Here is a 26,990-nt window from a genome sequence, read left to right as displayed (position 1 = left end):
GTTTCCTCATCTATAAAATGAGGACCACAAAGCTTCTACCCGACTGGGTGCTCTGACAATAAAATGACCTGCTGCAGGTATAGGGGTGCGCACAGTGTGGGCACCTAGTGCTCAGAATTATATTGTTTGTTGCTGTCAATATCCACCCCTCTAAATATACTTAAGTGATGTCTCTGGGTGTCAATAAATATTCTAAGGAACATATATAGACAAAGAAAGGAAGCGTGGAAGAAGATGGGGCTGGGTCTGTAGATGAAAAAGGGGCCACATACGAAACCTGACAAGCTCAGGGGAAGCCTGTATGACGGGCCCTACAAAAGTAACCATATAGGATGGTCTGAACATAAAAATTCCTCACCAGCCCGGCCAGGCGTGGCTCAGCGGTTGAGCGTCGACCTGGGATCCAGGCGATCAGGGTTCGATTCCCGGTCAGGGCACATGCCCGGTTGCGGGCTGCAGCTGATCAGTGACTCTCTCATCATTGATGTTTCTATCTCTCTCTCTCCCTCTCCTTTCCTATCTCTGAAGTCAATAAAGATATATTAAAAAAAAATAAAAATAAAATAAAAATAAATTCCTCACTAAAAGTGAGTCATGGCGGGTAGTCACATCCTAGGCCTGTGGCTTCCTTGACAAAGGCCAGTCTTTACCTTAAGTGAGCCTATTGTCATTTGGCATCTAAGATAACATACCTCTGAATGTCAGAGTAATCTCCTTTTTCTGGACCCCTCAGGGTACAACCTCCCACCAGAGCTCAAGACCCCAGAGCCCCGCATTGTTAACTTGTTCCCACACACCATCTCTATGTGCTGTAAATGTGAATTACTAACTCTCCTGTACCCACCAATACAAAAGAAGTCCGTGTCTCTCGGTTTTACTTTTTATCCAACCCCAAAGAGTTCTGGCTTTGCTTTCTCCCGCCTCCCTAATCTATTATCTCCAGTGGATTTCATGTACCCTCCCTAACGTTTCCTCCTTTGATTCTAATGTATAAAATAAGCTGCAAAACTGCCATTGCCCAGAGCATTTTCAAACTGTTGGCATTTTGCTTCTAAGCAACTGTCATCAGTTTGGCTCAAATAAACTCATAAAAATTCACTACAAATGTGGATGGTTCTTACGTTGACAAGTGGGATTAAAAAACAGATGCATACGTACATGCTTTTTTAAAAAGACAAACAATACTGACTTAGCTCAATTATTTCAGAGAAATTTTTCTTAACTGACCTTCACTTATTCAGTTCTCTGAATTAACCAGCGTTCTCTCTTCCATCTGTAAAATACACTGGCGCATGCCCACTGCATGCGAAATCGCCCAGCTGCAGACTCCTCCCTGGACTCCAACAGCTGAGTTGTATTCTTACAAAGGGTCAGTTGTGCTTGCTCCTAAACTGGTTTATGTCAGTTGGACTTCTCTGTAATTATATAATTTAATTAACAAATGCAAAAAGAGAGTTGCTGATTCTAAGGAAACTAAGTTGAATGCTTAGGAACAACTCGATAAAGGTGAGTCACTAAAAGAATTATCAGATTAGGTCTAAGTGAGACAACTTGGAAAAGACTACACAAAAGCAAAATCGAGAAGGATTCTGCAGTCAGACAGTTTTATAAGTGTCTTTTAAGATGGATGCACCATTTATAATGAATCTCTACTTTAACAGACTTTTCAAATAGTCAACCACCACAGCTTCTCCTAACTTCGATTTTGATAAACCTAACAGCTGATGATTACTGAGTATTTACTCTGTGCATAGCACTTGCTGAGTGCTTCATATATACTTGAACAGTAAAGTAATCAATACAGTGTGCTGAAACAACTATTCTGGAACTCTGCTAAAAACATCAGTTCTATTTTGGCTACTGTCAGCTTTTAGAATGTAAATTATGATACACAGTGAAGCATTTTTAGAATGTAAATGTTGATGCACATTTAAACAATGTGACACAGAAATCATTTCTACCTCTGAGCACATAAAATCTGCCCCTGAGGGAACGGAATCAAGCGTGGCTGGTCTACCCACAGCAACAGCCCACGCTGGGAGGCACGCAGCGGTCCCCTCCCAGCATACAGCAACGCAAGCAGAAATACCACCTTTCTCCTGAACTGCAGGGTATTAACTCTGCCCGAAAACACATGGCTTCAGCAAATCTGAGCAACATGCCATATGGTGAGAACTGTTATGTAATTTCTAAGTCAATAGTTTAGAATCTCTAAGGCCAGGAGATGTTCATGCTCCCATTAAACTCCAGGTATGCCACTACCCAACTGAGTTTTAATTTTGGTATGAAGGTTTATAGAAAAATATGTTTATGAAAAATATTCCCCTACAAGAAAGAAAACTGACAGCAAAGTTACTGAACATCACTGCTATTTACCAACAGGACACGTTTTAGGTAGTGAGAAGACATGTTGATTTATTGCTGAGAAGGCCTTAGTTCTAACCAGTAGTGATTCAAACATTTACAAAGACCTTTATCTGTTATGATGCCCTCAAGTTTATCAGTATTTACTATAACATAATAATTTTTTTTAAATATGTTTTTATTGATTTTACAGAGAGAGGAAGGGAGAAGGAGAGAGAGCGAGAGAAACTTCAATTGGCTGCCTCCTGCTGGCCCCCTACTGAGGATTGAGCCCAAAACCCAGGCATGTGCCCTTACCAGGAATAGAACCGGTGACCTTTTGGTGAATGGGACAACACTCGACCAACTGAGCTACACCGGTCAGGGCTATAATAAAATAATTTTATAATATTGAATGTGTATCTATGTACATATGGGGTTGAAGGCGGAGGATGTGGGTTTATGAGAAATGCCACGCTTTGGGTGCCTAATTCTGCAGGTTACTTTTGTTTTTTCTTAGCCCTGGCACAAGGTTTTTGCTTTAAAGACACAGAATTATCTGCTAGACAAGCATTATTATGACTACCTAGCCACAAGAAGAAATAACTTAGTTAAAATGTAAAATGTCTCAAAGCGTGACTGAATGTAATTCGAATGGCTTAACAAACAAGCCTTTGATTTGCCTTTGAAAAGTCCACTTCAACAGCTGTGTGGCCAGCATAAAATGTCTAATTCATGTTTTATCAGAGAGCTAGAGGAAATCTGAGATCAGTCTCGAGCAGGGATTTTTCAACCGGTGTGCCGCAAGAATTTTTAAAACATGCAATCCCTGACTACTTAGTCAGGGGCACTGACCTCTTTTCCCTTAGAGTGCCAAGTAAAATGACAACAGCCAGCACAACAATAGTGTGATCTGGTGCAAATAAATCAAAATTATACCTATTTTTTTAATTAGAAGGGCAAAAAATATATTTTTGGGGGTGCCACAGAATTTTAGTAATTAGCTTATATGGGCCAAGAAATGAAAAAGGTTGAAAATCGCTGGTCTAGGCCATATCTCCTTTCACAGATGAGGAAACAGATCCCCAAAGTTTACAGCTTGTGGCAAAACCAGGTCTTGTATACACTAGTACACTGTATTTTCCTTCCAAAGAACTGATGCTACTAACCTCACTGCTGCTACAATGTGACCATGATAAAGATGATAAATACTATGTGAGTTTTCCCTATATGCCAAGTACTGGCTCAAATCAGAACTTTTATCTTTATTTAACATTATGAGGAAACAGAAGCAAAGTGAGATTAGTAACTCCTGGCCTTACACAGTTAGAAGGTGGTGAAGCCAGAATCTGAACCCAGGCCATCTGACTTAGAGCCCACAGCCTTCCACCACTCCAGCCAACCCACTGCAATGCCATTACACATACTACAGAACTATTTCTAAGTCAGAAAGCCTGAAAGAAGTTCTTGCTATAGCTTTTAACGAACAGCATAACATAAACATAATTGAGGACTGAACATTTCACACGCCACATGAAACCTAGAGTCCCTGTTTCTCTGTGCTCCTTCAGTGCGTGGACGTATCTTTCTCTCTCCCCCCTGCTCTTTCTGCCCCGAAGTTTTGAGAGCTGCCTGAGGAGCTCTGATTCAGTATCAATAGCGCCCTTATTCGCGAAGCCTGACAAATAGGTTGGTTTCAAAAATCATGTGATTCCCCGTCTCCATTTCCTCTATTTCCCATCAGAGAATGAATGCTTCTATCTTAATGTTTCCATTCACAATTAAGAGGGAACTGACATTTTTTTTTTTTTAATGAAGAGAAAGGAAATCAAATTACCCATCACCTAACCTACCAGTAACATATTTCAGAGGCTGAATATACACAGAGAATGCAAACAGCCTGAGAAAATAGCAAGTAAGATGTTATTTTCTGCTGAGGGGGCCACAGTGTTTGTATAACAACAGGGATATCTAAAGGATAGGAAATTTTCACGCCCAGTTTTCTAAGTAGGCATTGCTCAATCAGCCAAAAGGATACCATTTCAGGGCTAACAGGATTTGATGTGATCACACAAACTAAAGTTTGGTAAATTTTAGGCTGTTAGTATGTTTAGAAATCAGTTTTACCTTCTTAAATATCTCTGAACATACTGTTTATAATGAAGAGGCACAGAAATCTCGAGTTTCATACTTGAATTTTATCGTCTGTACTTAATAAAGTTATTTTTAGTTAAAAAAAATTAGTCTGTCCTACATTCAAGGACATGTATGATGCATTGCAGGAGGCTGGAATGGTCTCTCTGGGCAATAACGGAGGATGTGACTCTAGGAGATACGGAGAAGAAAGACGAAACAATCTTCCTTAGGCATTACTTTAACCACATCACTCCAAAAGTCCCCCTCCCCCATTTTACCATATCAGTCTAAATTTCTTAGTCTATCTTTAAAATTTTCCTATTATCTGGCTTCACTCAATATGTACGAATGATCTCCCACTGCCTCCCCCAAGACGCACCTTCTGCTCCGACTCGTCTACACACCACGCTCTCTCCCACTTCTGCGTCTTCACTTATGGAGAAGACAGATGGCATATTGTTTATGGGCACCTTCCATCAATCAGCATGTTAAGTTACCTATTTAACCCTTGTAACAGTATATGAGAAACGTAGGTACTATCATTTCCATGTCTCCCATTTTACAGAAAAGCAATCATCTCTCAGAGGGATTACATTGTCTAAGAGAGCCCGGCCGACGTGGCTCAGTGGCTGAGCAATGACCTAGGATCCAGGAGATAGAGGTTGGATTCCCAGTCAGGGCACATGCCTGGGTTGTGGGCTCGGTCCCCGGTAGGGGGCATGCAGGAGGCAGCTGATCAATGACTCTCTCATCACTGATGTTTCTATCTCTCTCTCTCCTTTCCTCGCTCTGAAATCAATAAAAGATATATATTTTTTAAAAATTGTCTACGAGAACCAAAGCAGGCATCCTGAGATTTAAACCCAGGTTTGACCTCTGAGTCCAGGTGCTGTCCCTGATATCATGCTGCTCCCTCCTACCTGGATGCCCTCTATATAGTCCTCTGGCTAAACCTATGCTAAACTTCTATGTCCAGTTTCAGTGCCACCTCCTCTATGATGCCTTCCCAGGCAACTGCAGTCGTGCCAGATTTTGCTTCTCCTGGGCTTTGCCATACCACTTAAAACCCATAAAATATTATCTCAAAAATGTTTACTATTGCTTGTTATGCATTCTTTTGCTATCGAACTTATTTTTTATCTTCTCGAAGGCTTCCTGGGTTACGTAAGAACAAACAATAACACTGGGCTGAGGCACAGAAAGGGGGGTGGGGAGTCATGGAGCAGAGGGAGGAAGGGAAGGTAGACCAGGGCTATATAATAAAGGACCTTAAATATTATCCAAAAAGTACAGATTGTAAGTGATGAGCAGTCCTTGAAAGCATCTGAGAACTGACTGAGAAGAGTTCTGATTCAGAAAGCTCTCTGGCTGTATCCTGAACCACATCAGTTGAACAGGGAGAGAGACTGAGCTTTATATAGCCACAGCATTTGTCCTCATTTGTTTCTGTTACAGTAGGAAATGTTTTACTTTTGTTGTTTATTTATATCCAAAAGCACACACCCAGCACAAAAATACACACAGTGCTAGCAGTCAAGGCAGTCTGCTCCAGACTGTAGAATTTACTTATTTACTTTATTTTTAAATTGAATTTACTGGGGTGACACTGGTTAATAAAATTATATAGGTTTCAGGGAATACAGACTCTACAGAAGTTATCATCTAAAATCCCAAAGGACCGATAAAAAGACAAATTAATTGTAACCAACATTAAGAACTCCTTATTCACATTAAGAACATACACGGCTACAGTTGCAAAACCGATGCTAGGAAAGGAAGGCTTATTTACCCAATGTGAGCAACTAAGGAAATTTTCCTAGTTCAAGATTGATAACTTTTTGTTGTTGTTGTTAATCACAACACTTTTTCCACTGATTTTTAGAGAGAGTGGAAGGGAGGTGGGGGCGGGGGGGGAGAGAGAGAAACGTTGATGTGAGAGGGACACAGTGGTTGGCTGCCTCCTGCACTCACCCTGACTGGGCCAAGGATGGAACCTGCAACCCAGGTATGTGCCCTTGACTGGGAACTGAACCCGGGACCCTTTGGTGCAGGGGTGGGCACTCTAACCACTGAGCCACACCAGCCAGGGCAAGATTATTAACTTTGAAAAAATAAATATATCAAGTAATTTCTCAACAAATTTGCTTTACGTGGCCACGAAAAGGCTGTCAATAAAATTCCCTACAAGCGAGTAACTTCCTTCTGCTTTCTAAACGTTTAAGACCTACATTCTCTCTATCCTTTCCTTACTGTTTTTCTTTTTTCTTCTTCTAAGTAATTGAGAAAGTCATTCAGCTGATATTCTTGTAAGTAGGTATAAGGAAAAAAACACTCATTAAAACAAAATATCCAGGAAAGGGGGGCACAATCAGAAGGGAAGGAATCAGACTCCCTTCTCTAAAACAAGTGCTTCCCTCGTAAGCGAAAGCGATTGTGATTAACTTGCAAGAAAGGCTAAGATTTCACCTACGATCACAAATAATAAAAAGAGTAGTCACCTGTGTCTGACAACAGGGATAAAAAGCCTCAAGATAAAAATACGAGCAAAATGTGGGGCTAAGAGGCAATGTTTCCCGGAGGAAGGTGTATTTTCCTTCCTATCACCACTGACTTCAGAACACTCAGGACATGGGGGGTCCTGGAAACCAAGAGCACCTGTGCTTTGCTTATATAAACGGAGCCATGCATCCCCGAAAGTTAACAAGGAAAAGCACAGCATGTTAAGTCTCTTCTTATGTGACAATCACAGCGGATACTGTTTATGACTTGAGACGGTTGCCCCACGATCTCTAATCCTTGGAGCACCTCTGAAGATGCTAATCTCCCTGTTACGGGTTGAAAAAAAACCCTGTGCACGACTTCTCAGAAAGGAGCGACTGAGCCAAATCCTGAAATCAAATCTTACTGACTTCCAAGCCCATGCACCAAATTGGAAAAAATGAGTGTGAATTTTATGGGGAAAAACAGAACTCCAGAATAATTAAATAGACGTAATGGAAGAAAAGGCCAGAGGCCCAACCATCAACTGCAGAAAGGGAGCCAACTTACCAGCGTACTTTGTAGTGTTAGATTCATCCATAGACCAAAAGCAGTAATCAAAGGCAAATACCTGAATAAAAGAATAAAATATTAAACTTAAAACTTAAGTAACATCTATAAGTAAATCAGACTGCAAAAAAAATTTCATTGATAAAGGTGAGGATGTCTGTTACTGTCTGAGTTTTTTAAAAAAAAACAACACAACACACCATAGGTTTGTTGCTTTGTTAACCCTGGAGTTTCTTTTAGACTAAACTGATGGTTATCTCCTTGTATTAAACTAAGTAATATATGAAAATTGCTATTTATCCAGAATTCAAACAAGCAGACATCTTAACCAACATTTTTTCCAACGATACATTTAGTGAGAAAAAACTTCTCTCCCAAGTCAATAGCTCAGCACCTGCTGTCACCCTCCAGCTGGATCTCTCACAGCTTCTCAAGAAGCACTAAAGCGATCAGCTTTCATTTACACCAATTCCTTCTAACTTTCCGTGACACTGCCGTTTCTAGCATAGCCAAAGTTCAAAACTCTCCACGTCGTTATCTTGGACACCACTCTCTCTTCGGTTTCAGCAATCTTGGACCCAGTGTTGATAAATCAATAATTCACTCTTGCATGTATTCATTTTCTGTATAGTTACTGAGTACCTGCCATGTTATCAGGAATGCTGAGGCTGCCTTCCTAAGGACTCTCACCTAATCACTGTTTCCCATGCATACTCATGTTCCGGCCATTATTATTAAATGCATAAGGCAACATTCCCTAAAGTGTGCTCCAAGGAACAGTAATTTCATGAGATAGTCCATAAAAAAGATTAAATCATGCTAGAAATGGTGTACATTTTGTGCTGTTTGAGATTCTCAATATTAAAGGCTCTGAAAAGTCCTTCAGTAAATAAATCCATGTAACTGTTTAACTTTTTATCTCTCCAATTAATTTTGGTGAGGAGATCTTTTTTTTTTTTTTTTTAAAATATATCTTTTCATTGATTTCAGAGTGAGGAAGGGAGAGGGAGAGAGAGAAACATCAATGATGAGAGAGTCATTAATCGGCTGCCTCCTGCACGCTCCCTACTGGGGATCGAGCCCCAACTGGGGCGTGTGCCCTGACCAGGAATCGAACAGCAGTCTCCTGGATCATAGGTCGATGCTCAACTGCTGAGCCAGGCCAACCAGGCGAGGAGACCCTTTCCTGAGTAACACCTATAAACATGCCTTGAAACTACCTCTTAGTTAACTCTGGCCCAGATGACTCAGCAGTCACTTTCCTGGGCTCATTTTTATAGCCTTTCACCCCACGTAGTCCAAATAGCAAATTATAAACCTTCCATGGACAGGGACCCTTTAATGTTTGATCATATCCAAGGAATCTTAAGCTCTGAGCAAACAGAAGCCAAGCTCTTTGACCTGGCACCTGAGACTGGCCACAGTGCCTTTTCATTCCCCTCACTTCTTTATGCTTCAGCCGAGTCTGTCAGCACCTTGGAGTGACAATCCCACCTCCGCCGGTGTTCTCTTCATTTCCACCCTTCAAAATGCTTCATACTCCCTTAAGGTACAATTCAGTATATTTTTCTCCCATGAAGCATTCCTTGGTTTAATTCAAAGGAATTGGCTTTCTCTTCTCTAAACTCTCACAACACTGTTTAATCTTTCTTTGGTGACATCTATCCCAGTTTTTCTATTTTTCACTTATCACAGGTATCATCTGTGCATATGTTTTATCTACATGGGCAGACTACGTTCCTTGAAAGCAGGAGCCAGACCTGATTCATATCTGCATCCTTCAGTGTTCATAGTAATTGCTCTACAATTATTTACTGAATGATTAATGGCATTGAGACCTTACATGAAAGCAGGTACTTTTTCCACCGTCAAGAGATTAAGTGACGCTCTGAATAGTTTCAGCACTACATATACTTCAGTGCTTTTAAAACAGATTCAGGTATGCATACAACTTACATCATCCAAATTCAGTTTTATTACTTATACAAACATTCACTCTGGCCATACAATAAACAAGGCTAAAATGAACAGCTATGAAACAATAGTTTCAGCCAACAGAGTGCGGAATATTTACTGCATTCAGGGGGCTGTTCCAATAACTTGAGAGACCACACAGGCATAGCCCCGTTAATCATCCTGCCTCTAGGCAGGATTGAACTTCAACACTTCCTGAGAGATGAAGATCTGTCTTGGTTTTAAACATTTCCAGAAAAGGAGATTCTACAACGTCCTTTTAATGGCATCTTGTAACGCTTAATGTTCATTCCCAGGAAATTTTCCTTTCCTTTTGACCTAAGTCATCTCTCCTTACTTTAAATGACCAATAGCAGCTATTTTCCAATTTTTATATCTTTATTGTTTTCCTCTAGAGCAGGGGTGGGGAATGTAAGGCCCATGGGCCCTATGCAGCCTGGGAAATCATTTGGTCTGGCCCTGCCATGGCAACCGCAGGCGGGACTCGAAATTCAATAAATCTAGGAGATTTTTCATAGCTAATTTTTAAATTGATAATTTTGTATGGCACGCAAATGATGTTATAAATATCCAAGTGGCCCTTGGCAGAAAAAAGGTTCCCTACTCCTGCTCTAGAGTCTAAACGAATTCTTCTTAGTAGCTGCTATGTAAGTAATAATTTATCTACTCTATGTTCATTTTCACACCTAGCTAAAACTTGTTTTTACAGTTTGTTATTCTGCATTCAAGGTTAAAAAGCTAGAAATTTACATTCATGGTAATGCTACTTGAAATAAAATGAAATCCACCCCAAATTTTCAGGATCTACCTCTAAGTAATAATCACTCCAAACTTCTGTGCCAACTTCCACTTGTTTTCTTTTTTTCTTTTTCTTTTTTAATATGTCCTTTATTGATTTCCAAGAGAGGAAGGGAGAGAGAAAGATAGAAACATCAATGATGAGAGTCATTGATTGGCTGCCTCCTGCACACCCCCTACTAGGGATGGAGCCCCCAATCCGGGCGTGTGCCCTGACCAGGAATCGAACCACCATCTCCTGGATCCTAGGTCGATCCTCAACCACTGAGCCAAGCCCGGCCAGGCAGTGCCAACTTCCATTTCTAACAAACAAACAATTAATAGTTTAAGGCTGTTTTTGCTCATAGAAAGATTTTTTAAAAATTATTTTAAGTGTTTGTCCCATAAAATTTAAACAAATGTTAAAACCCTGCAGAGGAGAAAAGGGCACTGGCAGTACTGATAGATACAACTGTTCTTTGCTTGTCGAATACCAGCCTCTCCCTGAATGAATTATGTCTCAAATTTCAAAACCTCTGATCACAGGTATTTTAGAATGCTCACCCCTCAAACCAGTCATGGTTACTATTTTACCAAACATTTACCAGTAAGAAAGCTGAAGGCCAGAAATCTGAGGGATTTCTCTAACATATATTTTTTAATGCACACCACAAGCGATCACCCCCTCTATGAACTTCTACAGCACTCTGTAGCTCCCGTGGCACTAGCTCACGTGCTGTTCAGTGCAGTCTCACCTCCACTCTAAAGGTGAAGCCACTGGGGGCAGGGACCTGAGCTCATGCACTTCACAGTGTTTGGGTCAGTACCTCATACAGAGCAACTGCTGTACGCAGCATTTCTTCAATAAACAAACACAACACCAGGAGAAACAGCTGGAATGCAGAGAGGAAAACAGAATGGATGTGACAACTGTTCTGAATAAGCAGAGAATCCAACTGCAAGACACATTTTAGATCCTTTCAGAGGCATGCGTTGGGGGAACTTGGTTCCATCTACTGTTAAACAGAGATTTGGTCACAAGATGAGCACTGGGGTCCTCGTTGGCACCATCATCCCATGGTCCAGGTGGATAAACAAGTATGGCCACCTCATGCATACAGTTTGCACAGAAATTAAAACAATTATTATGTGTCTGGCTGTTGCTAGAATAATTTTAGTTATGACTGTTACTAAAAGAGTTTAAAAAAGTTTAAAATAATTTTTTTGTCTTATCATTTTGTCCATTTTCCTTGCAATCTTGTTAGTACTATAAACTATTTAGAAAATATTATCTTCCTGCCTGGCTGGTGTGGCTCAACGGTTGAGCACTGACCTATAATCCAGGAGATCACCGTTCGATTCCAGGTCAGGGCACATGCCTGGGTTGCGGGCTCGATTCCCCCAGTAGGGGGCATGCAGGAGGCAGCCCATCAATGACTCTCTCATCATTGATGTTTCTCTCTCTCCCTCTCCCTTCCTCTCTCTGAAATCAATAAAGACATGTTAAAAATTTTTTAAAAAAATTATTTTCCTTTTCATGGCCAAAAATTTACTTGTAACTTAACCACAAAAGGTCTATAACGAAAAGGAACATGATTTTCTTAGGTTTTACAGAAGTTTTGGTTTTCCAATACAAAATGAATTGATATTTCAAAAGAGATAACAAAACTATTTTCTTGAGAGTTTTATATCCTTGGAAATTGACCACTTCAAATAAAATGAAATTAATTTTTTCAAAGCCAGCATACTGTATTAGAGAAATATGTTAAATAAGACTTCTAACTAGTTTCATAAGAATTCCTAAATGCTTATTTCATCTATTCATTATGGAGTCACTAGTATCTTAACTGGAATCTGGGAGATGGGGGACTTCTTAATGCACACAACTGAGTAAAAAAATAAATCAAGTTTGGAGACCGAGTATAAATCTCATATTTCATCAATGCCAATGGACAGTGTGAGAACTTTATTTGTAAAGGCATCCGTACCTTCCAAGAGCCTTCAACTAGAAAAGGAGCCAAAAGTACAGATGTTCTCCAGTTGTTTTTAAAATCTGAAAGCTATTGTCTTCATTGTTTTCAATAAAATGTGACTCCACCTCCTCAGAACCCCACTCCTTCCTCTTCATTTGCAACTTGTAAAATTCCTACCGGCATCTAATTCCCTGCAGCTTGCAGTCCACATCTGCTCCACCTTCATCACGCTCTTGAAAAATGTTAGCTCTGCATCTCTGTGAACCACTGAACAGCTAGCAAAGTTACCACAAGTTGTTTTTAATAAGACAAATGTGTCGAGTGATGTGTTTTCCGAGGCAAAGGAGTTCCAGGACTTAGGAGTAGGAGGCCGCACAGCCAAACTCCACTTTATCTAAAAGTCTAATCTCCGATGGCATTTCAGCAAAATTCAATTTACAACTTTAAAAAAAAAGGAAGAAGCTTTGACAGTCCTTGAAGAACCAGAAGGCACTGGTGCTCTAAGAAATGTGAGCTGGTAATCATTTTCCTGATCCATAAAACCAAATGTAAAATACTTTCAATGGCACTACCTCTGTCTGCTCCCTCCCTCCCTCTCTCCCTCCTTTCTTTCTCTTTTTCTCTTTCTCTCTTTCTTTCTTTCCTTCCTTCCTTCTACCTGCACGCTTTCTCCACTAAATTCCCCAGTTGTAGAATGTTTGATCCAGAAAGCAACCAACAAATACCTATTTGCCACTTTCCTCGGTTTTAGGTACCTTAGGAAACTCAAATCTGTATTAGGCATGGTTGTTTTTTTGTTTGTTTGTTTTTGTCCTATAGTTGCTTACGATCTAGTTCAAAAGACAAAACATATAAATAATTATTTTTGAAAATAAAAAAGTACATTTTTTTCAAAATCATTTTAATACCTCTCAAAACCTTTCTCCAGGAAGAAAGTCATTAACCCAATACTATTCTCTAGATAATTAATTTTATGCAAATAAATATTTCCAAACGTACACATCAGATTTTTTGCAAAGTGAGTCAAAGCCTACTCCCTCCCTTTCAATTTGTCCTTATTAAAATATTTTCAAAGTCATCTCATATGTCACTCCTTATGAAACCTTTCTTCAGGACACTACTGATTACTTTGAATTTCATACCAGTCTAAGTAGATTGTGTGTGTGTGTGTGTATGAGAGAGGGGGGGCGGGAGAGGTTCCCTTTGTTCTGCTACATTATTAATTCTTAGAGGACAAGATCATGGTTTTCCTAATGTTTTTATTGTGCAAAATTCCATCAAACAAAAATACTCTGAGAATGTATTTTTAAAGCAACTTCGTGAACGACCTTTTAATTAAATGACCTTGCAAAACTGTGTTTTCACATATGATGGCTGCATAGAAAGCGCACAGCCTGAGTGTGAATTCTCTGCAGCACTGCAATAGAGTGGGTAACACCACGGTACTTTGTCAGCCTCTCCCTTTTCACGTCACCTGGTGCCACCCTTCAGACATTATTTGTGTTTACTGAATTCCCACTCTTTTTCTAAAAAGACAGAAGAAAGCTCTCATATTTGTCTATGTATCATGTCAAGAGTCAGCCATCTCTTCAGCTCTCAGAACTTCCACCAATGACGAAGAAATCCTCTGGGTGTATTAAGTCCAGGGAGGGGAAGAAGAAAAGAAAACATAGACTGTGTCAGGGAAGCCCTCCTTCCTGAAATCCCCTCCCTCTCCTCCCTTCCTGCCCAATGAGCCACAAATCTTTCTTCAAGAACTGCCTAAATATCACCTTCTCCAGTGTGTTCTCAGCTCCCTCTCTGCATGTATTCCCCCCTTCTGTGCTGTTTTAGTTGACAGCTCTATCTCTCTAATAACGCTACCTAAATAACTGTATATTTTACATTAAATTAGGACTGTGGGAATTTAAACAAAATGTCTACTAATAAAATGCTTGGTGCATAACAGTAACTCAGTATACGGCAGCTACCGTTACCAGTATTAACAGTATCTACTCATGGGCTCCTCTCCCCAGTTAATAGTACAGATACCACCTATGGAGTATTTACTATGGACCAGGCACATCCTAAGTGCTTTATAGTCTCATCGAGCGGGGAGGTTTCCTGAGCCAGGCTGTGCTAATTTATTTCTTTATTCCCTACAGGTATAGACACAGTCGATAGGTGCTCAGTATTTGCTGAATCAAATAGAGAAAAAAGCCAAAAAAGGTCCATATGGCCATGAGAGGAAGAGTTGGTACAATTCGTTGTGTTCTGTGTCAAAAGCATCAATGCAAACGCACTACTTCCTAGCTCCCAAATTCAGAACCAAAGGGCTTGGGGAGGGGGGGACGACCCACTCCATGAGAACTTGCTTTGTTTGCACAAAGGAGTGTGTCTCTCTCCTCTCGTTCTACACGGTCATACTTCTCTCTTTGCTCAATTAATCCACTGTTCACATCTGCACACCCAGCTGCTATCAACGGCTTGTTCTGCTACTATCTACTTTGAAAACTGAGCCCAAGATCTCTCTACAAATCCCCATTTTTCCCATTTTATAAATACTGGTTTGCCAATGTTCTGTTTTGTGGTTAGTTTTCAATGTTATCAGTTTGAGAGTACAATTCATATAAAAGAATGCCAAATCTGTTCATCTCACCATACTGTGTTATAAGAACTAAGTCAGACCAAAAAAAATTAAAGTACTATATTTCATGTCATGTTAAAATTTTCCTTTTAATGCCAAGCTACAACGCTTTTCTCTCTCTTGTCTCTTTCTCCTATAATCAGAGATGTGAAGAGTCATTTAAAAAAAAAAAAAGTTAAACTTCATCTTGGAGAAGCTAGGCCGAAGATCAATGACTCTCTCATCACTGATGTTTCTCTCTCTCTCCCTTCCTCTCTCTGAAATCAATAAAAACATATTTAAAAAAAAAAAAAAGAAAGAAAGAGAGAGAGAGAAGCAAGGCTAAAATCGAAAGGAAAGCCGGGCCCTGAAAGCCTGTCTCACCACCGAAACCGTCTTCGCCACTGCTATTCGTAAAAGCAGCTCTGCCAGCACTGACTGCAGCCTGCGTTTGTGCATCTCTGCTGCTGGCACCAAAGGAGGGCCAGGACGATCGCCCTGACTACTGGTGAGTTCTACTGACAGACACCCCCTTCCCACCTAAAAAGCTGTCAGTACTGCCGTCTTTTTGTTGATGTTGTTAATCCTAACCCAAGGATATTTTTTCCATTGAGAGAGAGTGGAAGGGATGAAGGGGGGAGAGACAGAAACACTGATGCGAGAGAGACACATCAACTGGGTGCCTTCTGCACGTGCCCCAACCTGGGCCGGGGAGTGAACCCGCAAACCAGGCACGTGCCCTTTACCAGGATTCGAACTCGAGACCCCTTGGTGCCCAGGACAATGCTCTAACCACTAAGCACACCACCCAGAGCAAGACTACTGTCTTTTTACAATGCAATTAATCGTTTCCTCTGTATATGCCTATATATGTACGCATACCAATGTCTTGAATTATAGTTAATACTGCCTGACCGGGGAGATGTCAAAGCATTTTAAAGATTCAAAGCCAGCCAACAGCCTCTGCGGCACATCTCCAAGCAACAGGCACTGTTCCTGACCTCAGGGAATCCATAGTCTGTTGTAGGAGGCAACTGTGCTGTGGAGAGTAGTACTCTGATTTGCAGTGCAAATTTCTACGGGTGCATGGAGAAGCATCTCTTCAAAGAACAAATTCAACTCCGCATCTACTTAAAAGGCATGTGCTGAGTAGCTATTATGAGCTAGTTAGGACAGAAATAAGAGTCCCCCAGTTATAAGGATCTCACACCCCAAAACAGGACAGAGTGCAAGGTATAGAAGTCAGTACAGGGCTCGGCAGGAATGCGAGAGAGCAATTACACCCCAGGCAGGGGTGGGGCAGAGCGAGGCTCAGGAAAGGTTTCTGGAGGAGGCAAAGCTTGGGCTGAATTCTGAAAGATAACTGCTGAGAAGACGAGTAGAAGAGGCATTCCAGGGAAAGGGTGAAGCAGGCAGCCACTGAGATGAGGAGCGGGATGTGACTGGAGCGGTGCGCCAAGAGCAGTGAACAGGGGACGGAGGGACAACCTGGGGGCGCAGACTGAGGCAAGGCCATGTGAGGCTTTGTGGGCCTTATTAAGGAGCCTGGAATTCACTTTGCTGGCAAATGACAAGATCGCATTCCTACTTTGGAATGACCACTGTGGCAGCAACGTGGAAAACAGACTGCACAGGTGTAAGAAAACAGAAAAAGCAGTCAATTAGCAAATACTACGATGAAGGTAAAAGTTTCTAATACCCAACCGCAGAGGGGAGAGAGGAGAGAGAAGAGCTGTAGTGAACAGTTACTCTTTTTATTTCTGCCTAGAATCCCACACCCTATTTATTCTAGAAACCTTTTCTTTGGAGAACTGCACTAACCTCCACTCCAGCCATTTGGTTCCCATGGCTGGCTGCCATGTTTTAATATGGCATATGAAATCCTATATTAAATACATGATTGTTCAGGGGAGAAGGCGGAGACGAGGCACACAGGGGCTCAAGGTGGACCACTCACCGTTCCATAATCCCTTGACCACAGTTAACTGGTCCCAAGTATCTGATGGAATTTTTGGATTAGGGACCAAGGAAGTCAAAGCAGTCTTTCTTTAACTACTGATGCTAAAATCTGGGACAGGTCGAGGCCATGTTTCTAAGCACGTGGACCAGAGAAACACAGTTGGTGTGCAGTGAGAGAGAGGAATGAAGGGGACACACATGGGGACAGAGCTAGAAGAAGGGGAGATAGGAGAAGTGACTGTATTTGAATCCCAGCACTTCCTGTCTGTGGGTTGTTGGAGACACCCCAGGGCCATTTATCTTACCATTCATCTAGCGTGAGTTCCTATCACCTTAGCTGAAAGACTCCCAACTGCTACAGGAAGAAATAAATATAAGTGATGTTAAAGGGAGAAATAACCAGGCTTGATGGTCCTTTGAATACAGGACTGAAAGAAAGTTATGAATATTAACAGTCCTGTGGGAAAAGGCACCAAAAGAAAAAGTACCCTAAAAACCATCCAAAAATTTCAAAATTTCAAAAATATGAACTAGTTCTACCACATCCCAGACCAATATTATGACAGAGCATAGAGCTTCTATTTAGCACCAACTCAATTCCAACTCTTTCAAATACTCCATTCCTTTCATGTTCAATCAGTTTTAAAATCTGCTTCACAGTTACTAAGGGGAGAGGACTGGGGTGTCACAAATGCATAGTCGGTGGCATTTCTGGTTCTTTCAAGCTCAGATTGCTCCTCCTCAAAAAACAAACAAACAAAAAAACACACACAAAAAAACTAGCCACCTGGATAACTTCTCCAACAGCACATTCAAAAGGTAAGTTGGATGTTTTCAAACACAAAATATTTTTTTTTCAACAAAAACAGTCCCAAAGAGCCCTGGCTGGGTAGCTCAGTTGGTTAGAGCATCATCCCAATATGCCAAGGTTGTGGGCTCGGTCCCCAGTCAGGGCACATATAAGAATCAACCACTGAATGCATAAATAAGTGGAACAAGAAATCAATGTCTCTCTCAAATCAATAAAAATTAAAAAAAAAAAGCCCAAAAGATAAGATATAAATGTCTAAGCATGTACCATATGATCCTGTTGTCTCTAATAAATGAGTGTTGTTGCTCATTAAAAAGGAAAAAATAAAACCCAGGCTGAATCTAAGTCACCTTGACATCACCTACCGCATGCAATCTCTGGGTGTTTCAGAACTTCTAGACCTCACCTCCTCTACCCACCACCCCCTGCTGGACCAGGCCTGGTGGTTGACCCCCAAGGCCATACATCACCAGAGTCAGAAGGACCTGAGGGGGTTCAGGGGTTGCAAACATTTCTTGTGCCGTCAGATCAAACTGCAAAGGTTGACAGAGTTCACTCTGCTGGGGATGACCCAAGCCTGGGGTCGGGGGTGGGAGGTGGGGATATTAAAGGGGATTCATGGCACTGTCTGATCTGGCAGCTGTCATCACTGTTCTGGATTTGGAAATGGATCAATGCCAAGGGGCAGGGGAGATGGATCTCTTTTTATCTGGGACCTATAATCCATGAAACCTGGTGCCCTGTCAGCTACATCTAGAGGCACCTAGAGGCACACAGTTGCAGTGGGAACACCTGGCTCTGAACAAAGCCAGGGAGAAGGAGAGGAGAGAACCTGTAGAAATTTCAGGTAAAAACATACAACACTGTGTTTTGAAGGATTTTTTGTTTCTTAGGCATTTTTTACAATTGTGGTTTAGAATGACAAAGTGTATTGGATTGTATTACTGTTCCAAATTAGTCATTGCGCTTCCTGAAGGAGGTTACGCATCCCTGACTATGTGACTGCAGTGCCTCTACTAGGAGGAGTATAATTCCTGACCTTACTGACATCAGGTGTGGCTGTGTGACTTGCTTCGGCCAGTTAAACGTGGACAGAGATGTATGCCAGTTCAGAGCAACAGCTTTACCAGGCCGTTGCATGGTTTTCTTTTCTTTCCCCTCTGCCAAAATAACAGCAAGTCCCAGATAAGGGCAATTCCTTCAGATTGGAGCCCAGACTGAAGTTACATGGTACAGAGCCACAGCTGGTCTCTGCTGACACGGAACAACAGAGAAACAAACCTGGGGTGTCTCAAGCCACTGAACTTTTGAGGTTGTTACTGCTGCATCCAAGCTAGCATAAGCTGGCTGACACACGAAGTGATTACAAGGTAAACCTAGACTGCTATCTACCCTGTTCTCCACTCACAATTTATCCTACATCCTGCAGCCAGATTAATTTCTTGCATGTACAGTTCTGACCATGTAACTTTTCTATACAAAAGTCCCAAATGATTCTTCATAGCCTACCAGGTTAATGTCAGATTCCCAACCCTCTATAAGCTACCTACTTTCCTAGGGTTTTAAAACACAGCTTCCTTTCTGAGGCTCTACACTCTCACCAGAATCTGCACTTCTAAAGGTAGAGTATCTGTAATATTGTAAGAACTATAGTTTTGTTCTTCATTCCCAGAGCTCCTAAATCCCTTGGAATTTCCTGGGTGACAGGAACCTCTTTTGTTTTAATGAGGCGACTCATGGTGGGACCCTAGATAGCTTCAGGATGGGGGCTGGATGCCAGAAAGACCAGGCCTTGATCAGCCTAGAACTTTCAGCCCCATGTCACCCTCACTCTCCAGGAAAGGGAGAGGGGTTGGGGATTGTGTGAATAATCAATCATGCCTACATGATGAAACCTCCACAGAAACCCCTAAACAACAACGTTCACAGAGCTTCCGAGTTGGTGAGCACAGCCATGTGTTAGGAGGGTGACACACCCCAACTCCAGGGAGGCAGAAACTCCTGTGCTCAGGACCCTTCCAGACCTTACCCTACGTACTGCACCTGGCTATTTGTCTGTTCCCTTTACAATAAACCAGTAAACCGAAGTGAATGTCTCCCTGAGCTCTGTAAGCCATTGTAGCAAATTACTGAACCTGAAGGGGGGATCTTGGGAAACCCTGATTTGAAGCAAAGTCAGATGGAGGTGTGGGTAACCTGGGGACCCACTACCTGCAATTTGTGTCTAAAGTGAGGGCAGTCTGTGGGGCTGAGCCTTCAACTTGTGGGTTTGCACTAAGTATGGGAAGTTTGTGGCAGAATTGAATTGACTTGTAGGACACCCAGTTGGTGTCCAAAGGGAACTGGAGAATTGCTTTGGTGTCAAAAGTGTTATCAGTAAAGAAAAGAGTTTTCCTTTAACATCAATTACTTTGTTTCTGTTCCTCATATACATCTCGATTCCCATCCCATATTTCTTCCTTTTGAAATCCTACACATCCTGAAGGCCTTGCTCAAGCCCCACTTTTAGCTCTATATCCCTTCTTCCTCCAGAGTCGCTGAAACAATGAATGATGATGTTCATCATAATTTATTACCCATTACTTGCAGTGTTATATATGCTTAATCTTCCTGACCACATTATGAATTCTAGAGAGCAGGAACCACTTGAGCCCCCCAAACTCCCATAGGATACTTTTTACAAATGCTCTCAATTAATATTTATCTAATTAATGACATCTGAATGGATAAGTAAAAATAATTCCTCGGAAAAATGCACAGCAGGAAGGCTATGGTGCCATTTTGCTCATGGACCCAGACAGAAAGGCAGAAATGTGAAGGACAGCAGGGCAGCTGCATTTAACTGGGTAACGGACAGTAAGAGCCTTAGGGTGGGTGCTGAAAAATGTTTCACACTCAGCCATGTGTTTGGTCTGAAACAGTGCTGTCCAATAGAGATATAATACCAAATATGTGACTTAAAATGTTTTTATTTTATTTTTATTTTTTAATCTCACCAGAGGATATCTTTTCCATTGCTTTTCAGAGATAGTGGGAGAGAGAGAAAGAGGGAGAGAGAGAAACATCTATGTGAGAGAGACACATCGATCGGTTGCCACCTTCACAGGACGTGACTGGGGCCTGGGATGGAGCCTGCAACTAAGGTACGTGCCCTTGGCCAGAAATGAACCCGGGACCCTTCAGTCCGCAGGCTGATGCTCTAACCACCGAGCCAAACCTGTAAGGGCACTTAAAATGTTTTTGTAAACACATTTAAAAAGAAAAAGAGATTAAAATTGTTTAAAATATATTTTATTTAACCCAATATAGCCAAATATTTACCTTTGTTGTCTGGTGTCTACTTTACACTTATAAAACATCTCACTTCAGACGAGCCATGTATGACATGCTCAGAAGCCATATGTGGTTACATGGCTGCTATCCTGAAAAGCACATGTCTAGAACTCATCATTTTTGAGGCTAACACTCAGCTTTCAGAAATTCACAAAGCAAAGTGATAAAGGCAACAGAAAATGATGACAGTCACAGATTGTAAAACAAATCAGAATGAAATTGCACTTTAGGAGGCATAAGCTGAAAAAAGACGACTTTTTTTCTGAGTCATTTAAAAAAGTCGGGTTTGGGGTATATTGATATGCCTCTTTAAAGGATACTGCCTTCAAAACACACACAACCCAAGGGAACAGAATTGAGAGCCCAGAAATAAACTCATGGGCAAATAATTTTCAATAAAGAAGCCAAAAACATAAAATGGAGAAAAGACTCTTCAATAAATACTGAGAAAATTGGAAAGCCACCTGCAAAAGAATGAAACTGGACAACTCTTTGTCACCATACACAAAAATGAACTCAAAGTGGATCAAAGACCTAAACAGAAGGCCTGAAACAATAAAATACATAGAAGAAAACATAGGTACCAAACTTACGGACCTTGGCCTTAGAGAGGAGTTTATGAATTTAACCTCAAAAATAAGGGAAGTAAAAGAAAAAGTAAATAAAAGGGATTCTATAAGACTCAAAAGCTTCTGCACAGCAAAAGAAACCATCAACAAAACGAAAAGGCAACCAACAGAGTGGGAGGCAGTATTTGCAAACAACAACTGCAATAAGGAGTCAATATCCAAATTACATAAAGAACTCACATAACTCAACAGCAGCAGCAGCTGCAAAACCCAAACAATCTAATTTAAAAATGACCAGAGGACTTGAACAGCCACTTCTCCCAGGAAGACATACAGATAGCCAACAAATATGAAAAGATGTTCCACTTCACTAGCTGTCCGGGAAACGAGAATCCAAATGGGGCGGGGAGTGGGTATGGGGTGGAAGGGGTCAATGGGGACAAACGGGGACATCTGTACTACTTTCAACAACGAAGATAAGTTAAAACACACCCCCCCTCCCAAAAACAAACAACCCCACAATGAGATACCACCTCATACCTATAAGAATGGTTATTATCAACAAGACAGGTCATAACAAGTGTTGGAGAGGCTGTGGAGGAAAGGGAGCCCGTCTTCACCGCTGGGGGGGAGGTAAACTGGTACAGACACTGCGGAGGTTCCTCAAGAAAGAACAGAGTTAACATATGTATGGCCCAGCAACCCCTCTTCTAGGTATCCGCCTGGAAAGTCTGAAAACAATTATTTGTAAAGACACAGGCACCCCTATGTGCACTGCAGCGTTAGTCATGGTGGCGGAGACACGGAGACAGCCCGAGTGTCCTCCAGCGGAGGACGGGGTGAAGGAGGTGCGGTGCATGCACACGGTGGAGCGCTACTCAGCCACAGGAAGGGGTGAAACACTGCCATTTGCGACAACGTGGATGGGTCCTGAGAATATCATGCTAAGGGGAATTACACAGAAAACGTCAGGAATCATATTTCAGTCATATGTGGAATAGAAAACTGAAAGTAACAAACAAGACAAACAAACAGAAACTCACAGACACGGAGAACAGTATGGTGGCCCCCAGAGGGGAGGGGGCTGTGGGGTGCAGAAAAGCATACGGGGGTCAAATATATGGAGATGGAAGGAGACTTGATTTTGGGTGGTGAACACACAGTGCAATATACGGATGATGCACATACTGAAACCTATATAATTTTATTAACCAAAGTCACCCCAATAAATTTAATAAAGTTTAAAGAATGACACTGCCTTTAAAAAGCAACGACTTTATTTCGCTTTCATGTCATTTTCTTCCGTTCATAATTTTGAGGGATTAAACACCCTGATGTTTGGTAGTGACCAACCTCACTTGCAAGTAAGATTTAAAAAAACATTTAAAGTGAATTTATAACAAAATCAAATTGGTCAAATAAATCATACACTAACTTATAAGATATTAAACATAATGATCATGAGAAAAAGTGAACTGAGTAAAAAAAAGGACATGACCCTAAACAAAGTGATCTTGCAGGTATTTACATTTTCTGCAAACTCTTCCTTCTCGCGCTTTCCTCCCATCTTTGCCCCCACAAAACCCACCAAGTAGAAAAACAACTTTACAACCATGTGGTATAACAGAAAGTGTTTGAGACAGCGCCAGGCCAGCACTCAGAAAACCTGGGGTTGGCGCCAAGCTCTCCTTCTGGATGGTCTTGGCCAATTCATTCCCTAAGCATCGATCTCCTTGGTCTTAAGTAACAGGGTCTGATGGTCTGAGCGGAGAAATTTCCCACTCTGTAGTGTTCACTTGGCACGCAGAAGGTGCTCAATAAATACAGAGGAGGGAGGAAGGAAACAGAAAAAGGAGGAAGAATTCATTTGCTTTAATCCACATGTGTTGAATGTGGCTCCTTAGGAAGGTAAGGTACTTGTGTTAGGTATGACCAAAGCGTGAAAGGTGAAGGGTCGTCCTAGAATGTTCTGGACGGTCCAGCAGCCATCTGGGAGACCTGGAACTGGGCTTCTGAAGGCAAAGCTACCATGACCAAGGACATTTTCCTGTTCTTTCCCACAGAGTCACATGAGGGCAAAATTAGACAGCGAGTCTCCACAGACATCTTTTTCCTCTGTACCACCTCCTGCCAAAACCCAAAGTTTATGAGAAGGCAGCTAAACTAACAAGCAACTCTCCCCTTTGACTTCTACCTCTAAGACAAAAACCTTGGTCTCAAAGCTACAGTCACACTGATAAGGAAAAACACACCTACCTCAACTCTGAAAATTATGCGACAAAGACTCTTTGTTTGTTTTTTGTTTGTTTTTTAATTAAAGAGGAGGCATAAAGCAGGTGTCCCCATGTTTCTCTAAAAGCTTACTTTTCTTTTTAAGTGAAATAGAACACACTCTGTAACACTGCATAATATGCTACTGTGGAAGAATTAAAAGGAATGCACTTGGCTTATGCTGAAATAACTGTATCTCCGCTTTGGAGTGCAAATTTACAAAAAGTAACACTAACCAAAAAGAAAAAGTCAAATACCTAGTATAAGACAATTTATAAACAAGAATTGACTTGACCTTCCTAGGGCAGACACCGCAGACCTTGTCAGACATCTATATCAAATGCTTTGCCATCACTTCTAATTCACCCCACTCCAACGCTGAACCCATCAGCTTGTCCCTGCACCAAACCAGCTCTTTCTTCTTTAGCTCCTGCTGAATTTTCAGTCACTCAGTTTGAAACCCCAGAGTCCTCTCTGACTCTTTGTGTTATATTATCTTCTCCCATATGCTGTCAGCAGCCAAGTCCTAGATACTTTATTTCTGCAACGTTTTGATAATTCTCCCCATGACACTACTTTGGTACAGGCCCTTATTACCGCTTTTCTGGCACATTTTATCGAATACCATCTACAGCCTCCCCACCGACCAAATCAAATTCATTCTGCGCTCTGCTTTCAGATTAACCTTCTGAAAGGGAGCCTCAATGCCGCCACCTCTTCATTCAAAATAGACATTTGAGAGACTGAAGGTATCAGGGTCCAACCCTGGCATCAAGGTCTTCCACAGCTAGATTTGGTTTCAGACTCTTTCTAGATAATGTCACCCAGGAGCCCCCTTTATGTATCATTAGCCCAACTCTGTGCCTTGTCATTCTCTGAACACAGTCAACACTCTCTTTTTTTCCGTCTCTTGGAACATCTGTCTACAATCAAATTACCAAATATATGCGAGGCTTTAATAAGAAAGTCATGTGCTGCTCTGGATGGCGTGGCTCAGTGGTTGGAGCATCGGCCTGTGGACTGAGGGGCTGAAGGTTCGATTCCCGGTCAAGGGCATATACCTGGGTTGCAGGTTTGTTCCCCAGCCTGTTGGGGTTTGTGTGGAAGGCAACCAGTTGATGTGTCTCTCACACTGATGTTTCTCTCTCTCTCCTGCCTCCCTCCCTCCCTCCCTTCCATTCTCTAAAAGACCAGTGGGAAAAAATATTCTCAAGTGAGGATTAACAAAAAAAACACACCAAAAAAAAGGTAATGTGCATTTTTCATTAAGTATATCCCTAATTATTTAATGTTTTTAAAACTACTGTAAGTGATTGGGTTTTTGTTAAATTTTCTTTTCTAATTGTTTGTTGCTAGTATATAGAAATATAAATTGTATTTTGACTTTTTTTTTTTCCTGCAATATTGCCACCTGTAAGTTCTAGGAACTTGTTTAGAGAGTCTTAATGTTTTCCAATTATAGGACCTTCCTGTATATAAAGAAAGATGCTTTGCCTCCTCCTTTCCAATCTGAATTTCTTCTATTTCTTTTTCTTGCTTTATTGCACTGGCTAGGAACTCCAGTCAATACTGAATAGAAGAGGCTAGACCATTAACCTTGCCTTATTCCCCATTTTGAGGTGGAAAGTGTTCAGTCTTTTAAAATTACGTATGATGACAGCTGTAGATGTTTAATAGATGCCCTTCATCATGTTGAAGAAGTTTGTACCACTAGCTTGCTGCATCTGTATCATAAATGTCAAATTTTGTCAGATGCTTTTTTTCTGTATCTATACTGAGATGAGCACATGGTTTTTCTTTTTTATTCTGTTAATACGATAAATTACGTTTATTCTTTTCATATTAGTTCATTTTTAAAACCAGTTTTAGGTTTACAGAAAAATTGAGCAGATAGTACAGAGAGTTCCCATATGCCCCCCTCTTCTCAAGCACCTCCCAGTAGTTGCCCCTAATATTAATAATTTGCATTAGTGTGTTATATTTGTCATAACTGATGAACCAATACTGACTTATTATTAATACCAGAACACCATAGTTTACATTAGGGCTTATTCTTTTCAGCTGTACAGTTCTACAAGTTTTGATAAATGCATAATGTCATATATCCACCATTATAGATCATATAGAACAGTTTCACTGCCCTAAAAAAAAAAAAAATCATGTACTTCACTTATTCATCCCACCTCTCCTCACTCTTCCTGGGGACCATTGTTTTTTGTTGTTTTTTTCCCTTCTCTCTGAAGGCACCCAAGTTTGCATTACATTTTAATGTGGATTTAAAGTGGATCTGGCATATTCTAAGTGCTGGATTTAAGGTACCTTTTATTAATAGCAACAACAAAAATAGCATTCTAAGTGCACGGTTCCAAGACTGGATATAAAGAATGTCAGACCTTTCCTGCATAACAGTAGGGCAGGAACAGTGATAACTCAACCAAATATTCAAAACAACAGCCCCTCCTTTCTCCTAACCAGCACTCCTACCTTGAAATATTTCTTAGTAAAATGCACAAAATCTTTATACATAATATTGCAGGTAGGTGATTATTATTTACCATAATCACACAATCAGACATAATTTCAACAACTGCCCAAATACAGGCTACGTGAAAAAATACTCCTTAGGAAAACACAAATTAAGACAAGAGAATCCAAGTTGGTGGTAAGATGTGTAAGGTCCAGTGGGCATTTCCCTTTCGGGTAGGCCAGAGAGGAGCATCGGGATCATGAACCAGCCTGGCATTTGGGTTTTCTTAAGAATGGAATAGGCCCGGCCAGGCGTGGCTCAGCGGTTGAGCATCGACCTAGGATCCAGGTGATCGGGGTTCAATTCCCTGTCAGGGCACATGCCCGGGTTGTGGGCTTGATCAATGGCTCTCTCATCATTGATGTTTCTATCTCTCTCTTTCCCTCTCCCTTCCTCTCTCAGAAATCAATAAAGATATATTTAAAAAAAAAAAAGGAATAGGAGGGGGAGGAGAGGGAGAAGGAGAAGAAGGGGAGGGAGAGAAAGGGAGGAGGGGAGGGGGGGGAGAGGATGTCCTCTGGCTTGGTCCCAGTTAAGTGCCTCTGTCCATCAGTGAAGGTAACTTAATAATGTAGCTGGACTTCACCCTTCTTTCTGCTAAACTGGTGAATGTCCTTCTGCTCTAGCAGATCTTTCTTTCCTTTCTTCATTCATTCAACAGTGA

The 26,990-nt window shown here is 41.3% G+C and overlaps 1 protein-coding gene across 2 annotated transcripts in view; it reads right to left on the bottom strand.

The window, feature by feature from the left end:
* KIF13A (kinesin family member 13A) overlaps positions 1–26,990 on the bottom strand; it is a 180,121-nt gene that overhangs the window by 80,501 nt on the left and 72,630 nt on the right. For both annotated transcript variants that reach the window (XM_087820628.1, XM_087820627.1), the window contains exon 4: positions 7,528–7,588. In XM_087820628.1, coding sequence (XP_087676754.1) covers positions 7,528–7,588 — 61 coding nt within the window. The remainder of the gene's footprint in view (positions 1–7,527; positions 7,589–26,990) is intronic.

Source organism: Miniopterus natalensis, chromosome 9 (genome assembly GCF_054644295.1).
Source record: "Miniopterus natalensis isolate mMinNat1 chromosome 9, mMinNat1.hap1, whole genome shotgun sequence".
Classification (NCBI taxonomy): domain Eukaryota; kingdom Metazoa; phylum Chordata; class Mammalia; order Chiroptera; family Miniopteridae; genus Miniopterus; species Miniopterus natalensis.
This window is presented reverse-complemented; position numbering and strand designations above follow the sequence as displayed.